Source organism: Anabrus simplex, chromosome 3 (genome assembly GCF_040414725.1).
Source record: "Anabrus simplex isolate iqAnaSimp1 chromosome 3, ASM4041472v1, whole genome shotgun sequence".
NCBI lineage: Eukaryota > Metazoa > Arthropoda > Insecta > Orthoptera > Tettigoniidae > Anabrus > Anabrus simplex.
In genome coordinates, this window is record NC_090267.1 from 453,909,988 (window position 1) to 453,924,981 (window position 14,994).

General features: G+C 37.7%; 1 protein-coding gene across 1 annotated transcript in view; it reads left to right on the forward strand.

Annotated features, from left to right (window-relative positions):
* The first annotated feature begins 310 nt into the window (after positions 1-310).
* Positions 311-14,994, forward strand: part of LOC136866856 (sperm-specific sodium:proton exchanger) — a 268,108-nt gene continuing 253,424 nt past the window's right edge. The window contains exons 1-3 of the mRNA XM_067143951.2: positions 311-356; positions 5,200-5,483; positions 12,730-12,895. Coding sequence (XP_067000052.2) covers positions 311-356; positions 5,200-5,483; positions 12,730-12,895 — 496 coding nt within the window. The remainder of the gene's footprint in view (positions 357-5,199; positions 5,484-12,729; positions 12,896-14,994) is intronic.

Below are 14,994 nucleotides of genomic sequence, written 5' to 3' on the forward strand. Positions count from 1 at the left end.
GATGTGTCAGACCCTACCCACTGACACTGGGGTATATGCAGGTGAACGTTACGTTATCACGTTTTCATTCCCCACCCTGAAGTGGGTGGGGTGGGCCCCTTAGAGAGTGACGCTCTCGCTTGGGCCGGGAGATGCGAAAAGAACTGGGAGGTGTGAGAAATGAGGAAGGTGGGTAATGCGGTATGAAGCAGTTAAGGAGGTGAGAATAACGGATGTGTAGGTAATTTAGTGCTTTGTGGACAGATTTACAAATACTTGTATAGGAGAGAAGCCAAGGAGGGAAGGTTTAACCAAGGTTGCAAGGGACAAGATGAGGTGCAAGGATGTGATAGAAGGAAGAGAAGTTAACAAGAGAAGTGAGTAGGAGGCTAAGGAGGTGAGAGGTCGGCGATGGCCGGCGAAAAGTAACGGGGTGGGGGTGGATAAGGTCGGAGATGTGGACTAGGTGGTTGAGGAGGAGGGGCAGGCCGGGGACGGCGACGAGGTGTGGTACGTTGGGGCAAGGTACGTTGGGGCAAGGTTTGGGAAGCCGAGCGAGATGGTTCAACTCGATGGTGGCGGCCATAGAGGTTCATCCCGTTGTCGATGATGCGTTGAGCGTCTTATTTATTTATTTATTTATTTATTTATTTATTTATTTATTTATTTATTTATTTATTTATTTAAGACATTAAGTATGCATATATAAAGGTCTCTAGGTGTTTACTTTAAATTTGGTTATTATTTTAAGAAATTAGTGTTATTTATTAAAGATGTGTTTGTTGTATATAATGTTTTATTGAATCATCTGTAATAGGGCAAATAACCGTTGATGATATTGTTACGGAGATACCATGGTGGACAGAGGTGAAAGAAGGTGCGGGCATGAATGGATGGATAGAGAAAAGATCAAATAGCAATTTAAAACTTTAAAATTTTGGAATATATTTCTTTCCTCGGTTTTTGTTTTTCTCCTTCTTTTTTCAAACTTTACACTTTGCTAAGTAAATAACAAATAATCAGGTACAAAGTCTGGCTTGTAAGTGTGAGAAACACTATAAGTAAAGTCTAGAACTTGATTTAACAACCTGAGCTTGAAGCTCCCCATTAACAATTTTAACAAGAGCAACAATTAATTTTTAAAATGAATGCAATAAACTTTCAGAAAAGATTCACAGAGTGAATGGAATGGTGAATATGGTCATCCACAGGAAATTCCGGTGCACAAAAAAATGTTTACATTATCACGGAAAGTTACGTTAAAGGTGACAAAGACCGAAACTTAAGAATGAATTGAAATTAAAGAAAATACCAAAGAATTAGAAAAATAGGGCTTACCACGAGAGGCAGTAGGCCCCGGCGGAGCTAGTCCTTGAGCACACCTGCTCACGAGGACGGTCAGAAGGTTTAGACGCCGACAACACGCATAATACACTCAAAGCCTGTGATTGTACATATATCACACCCTTGCACGGTATGTAGAAGTTAGAGATATTATTGTCAGTATTCGATTTATTATTATTATTATTATTATTATTATTATTATTATTATTATTATTATTATTATTATTATTATTATTATTATTATTATTTCATTTGTATATTTTGATATTAATCTTTGTAAGCTGGAAGGTAACCATATATGTAGTATGAGTAATTTGTTTTGCATGACTGGGAAAACATTGCTCTGTTCAATAAATACTCAAGGAGACTGAGCTCCAAAATTTACAATAGTAGAAGGAGCAACTTGCTCCACACAATTACTCACTAGAAGACCATTCTCGAACATTTACAATTCCCAGGGCTTCTTTTAGGCACAATCTACATTTAACAAAAACCAACAGCAGACAATGTCTTATTTGCTCAACAGTCAAATAGGAAAACAGGAAAGTAGAATGAAAATAGTGAAATAGTGAACAGGGGCAGTAAGTGCCCATTCTACCTGGCCTTAATTAAAACAAAAAAGGTTCAAGTTACTGGCTGAAAATCAAAATGTTAGGAGGCGAACACTTGCACTCCTTGGGAATTCACCAGAACATCATTAAAACCCTATGTGGGCTTATGCTCCGAAGTTACAGAGGCTAAGCCTATATTACGGAGGTGACTAGATGGAGAGAAGGTTTTAATTTACAAAATTAAGTGGTAGATATTAAAGATTACAAAATCATAGTCATCTCAGTATCAAATTGAAAGGGAATACAAGAGGGTTCCCACTCTGTATTCCTTAAGTTACTTTAAGTTCTTTAGACTTGTTTGAGAATTAACATTGAGAAATATAAGTTATATTACAAAAGAATTTGAAACCTTCCCCCCCCCCGAACTATCTTTCAGAGACTGTTAAATGATTACACGGAGTCTGCAATTACCTTGAGCTGGAGGACCTCTCGGAGATGGGCTGAAGCCCTGACACACCCCCAATTTCCATTGGACAATCAAATAAATATAAACATTTTCTCATTGGTGAATTAGATAAATGTAAAAAATTCCCTATTGGCCACAATATTAAGTTGGCGGTAAGAGATAGAAGTGTTGATAACTTTAGAACACCAAAAACAATTTACACCGTGCGCGTAGAGGCGCGCGGTTGTGAGCTTGCATCCGGGAGATAGTAGGTTCGAATCCCACTATCGGCAGCCCTGAAGATGGTTTTCCGTGGTTTCCCATTTTCACACCAGGCAAATGCTGGGGCTGTACCTTAATTAAGGCCACGGCCGCTTCCTTCCAACTCCTAGGCCTTTCCTATCCCATCGTCGCCATAAGACCTATCTGTGTCGGTGCGACGTAAAGCCCCTAGCAAAAAAAAAAAAAAAAAAAAAAATTACAAACAATTCAGTTTTACCAACTAATGACTATAAAATTTCTCTTGAAATTTAATTGTCCATCCTCTCATCAGAGGGAGTACCTAGGTTGAGAGTAGAGACCAATAATGGACCAACTATGTTGGTATTAGTAGACACCCCTGTCGAAAAACATTTAATTGCTATCAATCAATATCAATCAATACTGATCTGCATTTAGGGCAGTCACCCAGGTGGCAGATTCCCTATCTGTTGCTTTCCTAGCCTTTTCCTAAATGATTTCAAAGAAATTGGAAATTTATTGAACATCTCCCTTGGTAAGTTATTCCAATCCCTAACTCCCCTTCCTATAAATGAATATTTGCCCCAGTTTGTCCTCTTGAATTCCAACTTTATCTTCATATTGTGATCTTTCCTACTTTTATAAACGCCATTCAAACCTATTCGTCTACTAATGTCATTCCACGCCATCTCTCCGCTGACAGCTCGGAACATACCTCTTAGTCGAGCAGCTCTTCTTCTTTCTCTCAATTCTTCCCAACCCAAACATTGCAACATTTTTGTAACGCTACTCTTTTGTCGGAAATCACTCAGAACAAATCGAGCTGCTTTTCTTTGGACTTTTTCCAGTTCTTGAATCAGGTAATCCTGGTGAGGGTCCCATACACTGGAACCATACTCTAGTTGGGGTCTTACCAGAGACTTATATGCACTCTCCTTTACATCCTTACTACAACCCCTAAACACCCTCATAACCATGTGCAGAGATCAGTACCCTTTATTTACAAATCCCATTTATGTGATTACCTCATTGAAGATCTTTCCTTATATTAACACCTAGATACTTACAATGATCCCCAAAAGGAACTTTCACCCCATCAACGCAGTAATTAAAACTGAGAGGACTTTTCCTATTTGTGAAACTCACAACCTGACTTTTAGCCCCGTTTATCAACATACCATTGCCTGCTGTCCATCTCACAACATTTTCGAGGTCACGTTGCAGTTGCTCACAATCTTGTAACTTATTTATCACTCTATAGTGAATAACATCATCTGCAAAAAGCCTTACCTCCGATTCCACTCCTTTACTCATATCATTTATATATATAAGAAAACATAAAGGTCCGATAACACTGCCCTGAGGAACTCCCTTCTCAACTATTACAGGGTCAGACAAACTCTCTGAGATCTATTTTCTAGAAATATAGCAACCCATTCAGTCACTCTTTTGTCTAGTCCAATTGCACTCATTTTTGCCAGTAGTCTCCCATGATCCACCCTATCAAATGCTTTGGACATGTCAATCGCGATACAGTCCATTTGACCTCCAGAATCCAAGATATCTGCTATATCTTGCTTGAATCCTACAAGTTGAGCTTCAGTGGAATAACCTTCAGTGGAATAAACTTCTTCTACCACCTAGTTTAAAGTACAAGTTGCAGATGCCTTCTAAAAGCCACTTAATTTAAATGCATGGAGCAGGTGTACCTACAGTACAGATATAAATAAATCTATCTATCTATCTGTCTAGATTAAGCTGAAATTTGAGTACAGTTCCACATATTCATTTCATTTTTCCATACGTACATGGCAGCTAGAATCATGCAATTCGAGATATACATGGCCCACGGACGTGCCAATGATCCTGCTGTAATTCATGATTCTATCAGTCATATAAGTGCACCAAACAGTAAAATTTATTATGGAAAATGTACAAAATTGACATAAAATTGGAAAATGCAACTGTATATAAGGCATAAGGGATTGAGATACGACTAAAAGTCATAGGACAAAAGATGTAGATCTCTTCATGATGAGAGCCAAATGTGTTATCCGTTTTATGGCACAACTTACTATTTAGCCACAAAATACCTCGAAACAATAGTGTGCACCATAATGAAAATTGCCTCTACATTACGATATTTTATGGAGGTAAAATGTTAAACATTGGGACTTTTTGGAATTTCTCCATCAAGTAGAGACTGAAAGCTGTATTTTTTGCCAAATTTCAATTTTCTAGCGCATCTGTAAGTTTGTGTCTGCCATTTTATTTGTGGGGAGGAGGTAAATATTTACAATATGAACTTTTTGGAATTTTTCCTTACGTTACAGACTAATAGCTATCAGTTTGCCAAGTTTTAAGTTTCTAGCTCATCTGGAAGTGGGTAAATATTAGTCAGTGAATGAGTGTGTCAGTTAGCTTTCTGGCTTTATAATAGAGACTTTTGACTGGCTGATACATGTGTCACTGTCACTCTAGTTAACTTTTCATTTGACTAAAACTTTTCCATACACTTTCTCTGTTGATAAGTTGTTGAATTGAAATGTTCAATTGTTCAAATATATAATTTAATATTGAAGTTTATCAAGATCTTTAGATATCTGAAAATACTTCTAAATGTAATTTATTTGATTTCAGTGGAATCTCCTCATGTAATTCTCTTCATATTTCTTACTTTTGGCATTGGTGCCATTTTTCGCTCCATAATGCGGTCACTAAACCTTCACATCCCATACACGGCTATAGTATTTATCTTTGGTGGATGTGTCGGCTGGCTCTCGCATGAGTATACAATTTTTGAGGAATATACTGTGTTCAGCAATACTAAACCAAAACATATCTTAACAGCATTTCTCCCTGCACTGATTTTCAAGACAGCCTTCTCAATGGATGCTCACACATTTTTGAGAAGTTTTCCACAGGTATGTAGTTATTTTGATTACATGTTTATTATCAGATAGATGTACAATTGTGGAATATTTCTGAAGATTTTTTGAATTTAAAATACTAGTTAGTAATTTAGAATTCCTTGAGATATACAAATGCAAAATTACAATATCAGCTTGAATTACACTACTATGTAGACAAGTCAGCAAAGAAGAATAGGAAGAAAATCAACAAAATGAAGAAAACTAATATTTTTGGCACTATTTCCATTGTTTTCTGAATAATTACTGAATATTCAGAGATATATACAGACTGTATGAGGTATTTGAGGTCACATTAGATACTGTATAAAATACAACTACAGGGTCTCTCTTATAAACCCAAACTGAGCGCATGGTGTTTATACTCTGTGCTACAGCAGCTGCCTCAGTCCAACTTACATCGCGTGCAGCCGCCCTGCTTTCAGCGTGTATACAATCTTATATGAAATCTTACATTATAAAAGATGATGGAAGTGTCATCCTTCATAACGAAGGACTTCATAAACACCATCAGGATTTTCTGCGTACCAATAGCGAGTGTTATAAAATTCACATGACCATCAAGATGAAACCAGGACTCATGCGAAAAGAACACAAGCTGTAGGTCGAATAAATGATCATTCAGTGATGCAAGATACCACTCACAATATTTCACTCTTGTGGCTAGATAACAATGGGCCTGTGTAAACCTGTACAATATGATGTGTAACAGCTTTGTAGCTCTGTGTGCAGAAGAAATCTAAATCCCTACTTGTGCTAATTTTGTGAGTGATTTATTCGGTGACTATTCAAGATTTGCACCAATGTCATCTAGCTTTTCCTCTGTTAAAACTGTTTGTGCATGCACATGTTTACTATTGAACACTGAGCCAGTAGTTTCAAATTTATTAATAATTACGTGAATCTGTGCTCACGAAGGTGGCACTTCACCAGGAACTTTCTGAACAAATGCATTGTATACCCGTTGAGCTGACTTGTACTTAAACTTGTACCATGTTAACAGCTGTGATTCAGAATGGCTATTGATGCTAGATCGAACAGATACATGTTCCTTGCAAGGTCAAGCACTATGTGCGTGCCTCCCATACAGCCGCTTAGGTCTTAGAGGGTAGAAACATCGCTGGACAATCTGGGTTTATAAGAGAGATCCTGTATGTCTGAACAAAACAAAACTTCGTACATAGACGCAGTAATGATTGAAATACAGGTTTATCCATTGCAACCCCCCTTTAGCTGCAGCAATATCTTCAATGATGGACGGAAAGCACTGACGTGCACAAGTCTCTTAGTTGTTAATGATGTTGGTCACTGAAGTAACAGTGTCTCTTAGAGAATCCGTCATATTGTGCAATTATTTATTAATCTCCCGTTTGACAACCCACTTCACATGTAATACTCTAGACTATTTAGGTCTGGAGGGTTAGGTGGCCCAACGATTGGCGTGATGTGGTTGTGCAGACTGGCCTTCATTCAATCTTGTGTTATCACAGCTTTTTGCTAAGCTTCAGGATTCTGATGAAACACGTGCGGCCTTCCATTGAATATATTGTCTATCCAGGATTTCACCTCAAGTCTCGGCAAAAGGAAGTGGAGTGCATGACATGTTCTTTGCTGCTCACCACCCTTAAAAACATCACAGTTATGGGAAACTTGGTGTGCATAACATGGGAAACATCAGAAGGATATGCACATACCCACCTGTCATTTCTCCTGTTCATCTTTGATCACGGTAAAAGGAAAATTCATTACAAAGAAACCAGAACAGGTCATGTTCTTCTGAATGTTTCAACTTGTTCAGTAATTGCTTTACATGAAACAGCCATTGTTCTTGTGTGTGTACTGCTATGAACTGCCCTTTCCTCATTATCATTATATATGATTTGCAATAGAGCATCGTAGCTGTCTCAAGGCAGTGAAAGACTTCCTTATTAAATGGCAAGCTTCCATCTTTTTATTGTCAAAAAAAAAATCTCTCAAATTTTGTAATGGCATCAGTTCTTTTTCATGGCTGATATTATTGCATTTTCAACTCATATTCCTGCTGCAGTAGCACCTTCTGGTCCAGTGAGGAAAGCAATGGTAAACTACCTCACTCCTCATCTTGCCTAGTATGCCTCATTTAGGCTCTGCCATTGGTTTTTGTGGTTTTCCTATAACTGCATAGCCTTTGGTGGTGCTATTTGAGGATCCAACTAGCCTCTGGGCTGATGACCTAACAGACAGACAGATTCCTGAGTTAAACTTGATCCATTAGCACCATTATTTAACTCTATTATTTTAACTTTATCAGAAACAGCTAGAACAACACAGTTACATTTAGTCGCCATTGTGAGTGGCACAAAAACTAGCAGAACTTCTACAAGGTGTACAAATTTGAACTTGACGACTGCAACACTTTTGGTTAGCTGATGTTTTGGTTGATCAGTATTTGGATAATTGACACTCTACTGTACATTGAATGTCCTCATGCACTACAGTGCATATTGTGCCCTCAGACATGTTCTGGAGTTCTCATCAATAGTGTTCTGCACCTGCTATACAAATTGTGTCCTACCACCTTCATTTTAGGGTGTAACACTTGTTTTCAGAATGCATCATTGAGGACACTACAATCCAGACCAGTTGCTGACCATTTGCCTCAATTTGTCCTTTTGAATTCCTATTCCAACTTCATATTATGATCTTTCCTGCTTCTACAAACTCCATTCAAGTTTATTTGCCTACTAACATCATTCCATGCCATCTCTCCACTGACAGCTTGGAACATATCGCTTAGTCAAGCTGTTCGTCTCCTTACTCCCAAGTTTCCCCAGTCCATAGTTTGCAACATTTTTGAAACACTACTTTTTTTTTTTTTTTTTTTTTTGTAGATTGTAGATTAAACTACTCTTTTATCAGAAATCACCCAGAACAAATTGTGCTAATTTCCTTTGGACCTTTTCCAGTTATCAAATCAAATAACTAAAGTTAACTTATGTACCGTATCTGTAAAATTTTCTTGTTAGTGAGACTAATTATTAACTGGCACATATATCACCAAGATGTATGTCTTTATTTTGGAGAAAGAGGGATATCTAATTTCTGACTTGTCTACGTATGCTGAAAAATGTAATAAATTATGCAGGTTAAGTTTCGTATCAAATTTCTGAGAACTTTTAGTAGACTTCAATATAGCAATGTTGTTCCAATTAGAGGTGAAGGATATCTTACTCATCAGCCCATTAACATAGTAACAAATGCAGTCTTGGGACTACTTTTCGAGATCAGTAGTCTCAAACTTGCCTTCACCTTGTACCAGTAATAGAAGTTTGTAGCACTTCATACACAACATTTTTCATTATTATCTGAGCTTGAAGCCGGCATGATAGTGGGGACATTTAACATCTAAAGTTAAGGAGACGTTCAATATTCTTCATTCTAGGGTACAACATTTGTTTTCAGAATGGATCATTGAAGACACTACAATCCAGTACAGTTGCTGACCATGGTTGCATAATGATCATGACCAAGGATGTCTGGTTAGAATTGTCCTTGGTAACATTGGCTCAAACCTAGCCACATTCAATGCAGAAAGTACCAGACACATATTCAAGAGACCTGTGCAGTGTTCTTTTCTATGAGATTTGGCACCAGGACCAGTGTGCCCTAATTAATAGCACAATATTGGACCTGAACTCATGAAGTCACTAAGTGGTGTCTGAAGGATTTGAAACACTGGGCTTGGGGCAGGCCACTTAGAGCGCTGCGCTCTCGCCCTGGCCAAGTACTCTGTGTATATACACCATGTATTACGCCTGATAATGCTATGTTAATGCATGCCTTAAGATAGAAGAATTGAGATCATTTGTGTAGGTACTTTATTCCCATAGTTCATGTCATCTAAATAAGCTTGTATCAATTATTAACTCATCCCATGACTATCAGTGAAGTTCTTGAGTTTATATGAGGTTAGATATGTTTCAAATAATGTGGTTTCATTCTGAGCCTTCCCAAACAATAGTGAATGAATATCTGTAGAGTTTGATCCACAATATGGCACCTTCAATGATTGGGCGTACCCTGGGGTAACATTAGGAGATATCCTAGAAGCAGAGCCTTTCATCACTAGGACACTAAGTGATTTCAATCAAAACAGCTTTTACCATGGCTTTTCTCATGGCAGTATCTATCAATACTGAAGGAATTTTGATAGACCAAATGGAAGTGAATTTTTTCCAAGCCTGACTTTCAAATTTTGTCAGCTGATCTGCCTTCAGTACAGAACAGTGAAATCCTGACTGTTGAAATCCACTTATGCACAATTATATCAGTATACAAATATCCAAGCACAGAGTTTAGTTTTCAGGAATCAGTCCGTTTTCAATCATAGCCTATAAGGCTGGTTATAGGTGACTTCAGCTGCCCTAGTCTATCCTTCCTTCCTTCCTCAAATACTTGAGAGAATGATCCTCAATCAAATATTAAGATTCTATCAACCAAACACTCATCAATGAACAGTCACCCTTCCAGCCGGGAAGATCGTGGTGTGGCCAAATACTCAAGCTAACAGAATACAATGAAGATGGCTATGAAACTGGGCAGATCACAGCTGTAGCCTTTATTGACTTTACCACAGCCTATGCGATGGAAAATTGGAAAAGGACTACGATTCAGAAGGTGGCAGCCATGGCCTTAATTAAGATATTTGCCTGGTATGAAAATGGGAAATTACAGAAAACTATCTTCAGTGCTGCTGACAGTTGGATTTGAATCCACCATCTCCTGAGTGCAAGCTCACAGCTGAGCGACCCTAACTGCATGGCCAACTCGCTCGGTAGTCAGGTAAGATGGATTGGAGAATTACATCAGACTAGTCCAAGGATGCATGCACGTATGCATGCCAGTGAGCTAGAATAACATAGAGAGGCGGAAGTGCTGCCTGGCTGGGGATCATTGAACGAATGTCCGTCATGTTTTTGGTGGTCACATAAGCAAGGGGGCGTGGCTCTCGAATGACAAAATACACATTATAGAATCACTGGTGCAAAATTAAAGACCTGAAGATGGTTTTCTGTGGTTTCCCATTTTTACACCAGGCAAATGCCGCAGCTGTACCTTAATTAAGGCCACGGCTGCTTCCTCCCCACTCCTAGGCCTTCCCTATCTCATCGTTGCCATAAACCTATCTGTGTCAGTGTGACATAAAGCAAATAGCAAAAAAAAAAAGAAAAAAAATTAAGACCATTAGCTGAAAGCTTAGAGAATGAATAATCAGAGTGCGAATAGTGCCACTTGATCCACATCAAGTGAAGCTAACATCAGCTGATTGCAGGGTAGTTCAAAAAGGATATAAGTAGAATTGTCATACAGTGACATACGAACAGGCCATGAAATTGGGACACGAGCGTTACCCTGCTTGGCTGTTGTGGTTAGGCATAAATTACAATAAAAACCGGGAACATAAATGAGTATTTATGGAGGAAATCCTTAAAATGAAATGGACCTACAATAGATTACAACCTCATTCTGATCATATTTTTAAATTTATTGCATCCCCATGAGTACCATTATAATTGTTTAATGTAATTATGTACATATTTATTTATTTATTCATTCATTCATTCATTCATTCATTCATTCATTCATTCATTCATTCAGTCATTCATTCTTGTTTAATGTTTCACTAGCATATCGAAGGTTTTCATGACGGAAGGATGGGAAAGAGCTAAGATTGGGAAGTTAGTGGCCATGGCCTCAACTAAGGTGCAGTCTCTAGCATTTGCCTGGTGTAAAAATGGGAAACCACGGAAAACCATCTTCAGGGTTGCCAATGGTAGGATTCAAACCTACTATCTCCTGAATGAAAGCTCACAGCCGCGCGACCCTAATCATACAGCCAACTCACTCAGTAAAAATATTTATTCACTGTAGGGGACATTTTTTTTTTCTTTTACCATATCATACTGAGATTTTTATCTGAAAGGTAACCTTGAAAATTGTCCATTACAAAGTGTAGTCTGATTTTAAACAATAATTTGACTAACTTTTTTACAAGTTGCTTTATGTTGCACGGACACAGATAGGTCTTTTGATGGGATAGGAAAGCAGTAGGAGTAGGAAGGAAGTAGCCGTAACCTTAATTAAGTTACAGCCCCAACATTTGCCTAGTGTGAAAATGGGAAACCACGGAAAACCATCTTCAGGGCTGCTGACAGTGTGGTTCGAACCCACTGTCTCCCGAAATCAAGCTCACAGCTGCAAGTCTTTAATTGCTCAGCCAGCTCGCTTGGTGTACAATAAACACTTCATACATTTCACGAACACCAGTAAAATGCTGTATTTACCGTGCTTGGTGTACATTTGACTGAAATAGGCCTACATCAGACCAATGCCCAAGCACAAGACAAGTCTTGAGGACCATTATGGAGAGGGAAAAAAAACAAGAACCTGAATATCAAACTTCAGTGAATCACACACAACACAAGATGGCAACAAAAATGAACTTTCAACAGCAAAAATAAATAGGTGCCAAGAAATCATCACTCATGGTAAGTCTGAAGAAAAGGGGACATTATCAATCACCTTAGTCCAATTAGTGCAGCCGTATGCTGAGTCTAACTTTTCACTTCTTAAAACTCACAATGCTTAATCGCCATGCACAGTCTTCATGTCACCTCATCATATGTCCTCACGCCAACTCGCTTTGTTTTGACAACTCAAAACATGGCTGTCCTTTATGAACTTGCCACCGCAAGGAGCACTGATGTCAGGTATACAGCTCCTCTACATTATTCTAGCTCGTTGATGCACGCGCACATGCACACACACTAAAAAAGGGAAAAAAAAGTAAGAATGCTGATAAACTATTTTCACTTGCATTGCACACACATTTCATACGTCCATGCTAACGATGTAGGATCACATGATGCTGTTGAACAGCAGTTACTGTATTGAAACCTTACATTTATAACACAAACTCTCTTCACTTCAAAAAAATGAGTCCTTAATATAGGATTTCTCTCTTCATTGAATTCTTGGAACAGTTATATCCAAATTATAATATTGTTCCTATGATGATGCTCATTCATGCTCTTACATGTGCTTTAAATACCATTTTGATTTTGAAGAAGAAATTGACTGGGACTTCTTCGTGTATTAAAGTCTACTAATTGAGTTCCCAATACTTTTAAAACATAAATATTATGACTACTGTACTTTCATTTATTAGAACTAATTGTGAATTCAAAATTTGTTTATTTAGATCATAATTGTGGCTGTGCCTGGCTTTCTGATCTCAGCATCCTGTACAGGAATAATAATGAAGTATCTGTTTGACTATAAGTGGTCGTGGGAAGTAGCATTCCTGTTTGGAATAATCATAAGCACAATCTACCCCTATGAAGTTGTAGCTTTACTTCGGGAATTAGGTAAATAAATTTAGTTCATATATTGTATGTACTGTATGTTGTTTTTAAAGTAGAAATGTTCATTCAAAGGTAGTACTTGAACTAGGACCAGATTTTGGAGAAGGCTAACTAGGCTGCAGCCTAGAGGCCATCACCACAAAAATTACAAAATACAACAATAAAAAAAACTGAAAAACATTCACAAGTTAAATATTTTCAGAGTTAATAATATTAATCCTCTTTGGTATGAAGACCTCATATGAGGTCATTGGAGTTCTAATGCATTTTTATGTATTATTTATTATTTTACTATATTTTCCCCATCATCTGCACAACTTCACAGTCATTCTAACACATATTCCACATGTACTCTTTCCACCTCATCGACATCCACGCGTACCAACCACAGTTTATTTTCTGTGGGCCCTCCGCATCCAGTTACCAGAGGCTTCAAGAGTATCTCTGGCTGAACTTCAAAGACATTACTGACCTATGGTCGTGAAATATACTTGCGCCTTGCAATAAGTATCCATGTATCTTGACAACTATGTTTAAGGGAAAAGTTACTAATTTAAAGAGAGATTATAATGGTACCCTTCAAACGCCTCACTATGATGTTGAAAAGAAGTCACACATTTGGTCTCAGGCCATCCTGGCTTGTCCGATGACTGCTTGCAAACAATACATCACTGCTTCACATACCCTGATGGGTCTCGGATAACTGCCTCAGACCTCAAAACAGTCTTTGTAGGGTGCTCATTCATTGGGTATATTAATAATTCAGAATTTTTGAATAAGGGATACAGGTTAGCACCTTCTACCACTGTTTTTCAAGCAGAACTCTTTGCTACCTTCTGCTGTATCACGACAGTGCATCTGCGTATAAGGCTGCCAGAACAATGGACTTTTTGGAAAAGGAAAACGTGCGAGTGTTACCTCATCCCCACTATCCACCTGACCTGTCCCCATGTGACTTCTTTCTGTTCCCAAAGAAAAAAATTGTGGGCAGCGGTTTTCGTCATATGAAGAGGCCATTGTAGCATACGAGAGCGCACTAAGTGACATCCTGAAAGAAGCTTGGACTGAGCCATTTTCTAAGTGGTTTCAGATAATGGAAAAATGTGTATGTGCTAATGGAGAGTATTTTGAAAAGTTGTAGTTGTTGTTTTGCAAATAATTTTTTTCCCCGCACTCTGCTAAAATCTTTCAGCATAGCTCTCGTATAAAACAGGCAGTGCTTACAAAATAATTATAGTGCTCAAATATCCAGTGATTATCAATCCTCCATCACTGCCATAAGAGACAAAAATAATCTACACCCATTGGCCTCAAACATTAGGAATTTAATCTTATCCAGCAACTTGCATATCTCTTCTAGTTTGATAAAATGTCATGCTAGAACTATTGGAAATGAGAGGGCGAACATGTTAGCAAGATCCGATAAGATTTCAGCTTCTCCATGTGTCCTGTATCTCATGTGAAAAAAGATATTTAGAAGTGAAATGGAAGAGAGTTGGAACTCTGTATGGACAAATAGCATGAAGGGACATGTCACGCGGGAGTTGTTCTTTCCAACTGTTCATCAACGTTTAATTTCAAAATTCTTCGAACCCACTTTTATACTTGCACAGTTTATTACTGGACATGGTAAATTTAGAAGTTATTTTCAATGGTTTAAAATACAATCACCTGAGGGACACCTTTGTAAGTGCCACTCAGAACAAACAGTAGCTCATTTAATTTTCTATTGTCCACTACATGCTATCAAAAGGAACAATTTGTTAGGTCACCTGAGTTACTGGAATGTAAACTTTTCCCTACCAGTATCGGATATATTTGTGAAAAGGTGTTGCACTTCAGATTTTATCTGTTCCTTAGATAATGTTTTTAACTCCTTGTAATATTCTTTGCAGTATTTTGTTCTACTGGGTAATGCATTAATAACATTTTATTGTACTCTTATTAACTATAGCCCTAACATATTTTTAGGTACAACAGGGCTAACTTCCTTGGAGAAATAATAATAATAATAATAATAATAATAATAATAATAATAATAATAATAATAATAATAATAATAATAATAATAATAATAATAATAATAATAATAATAATAATAA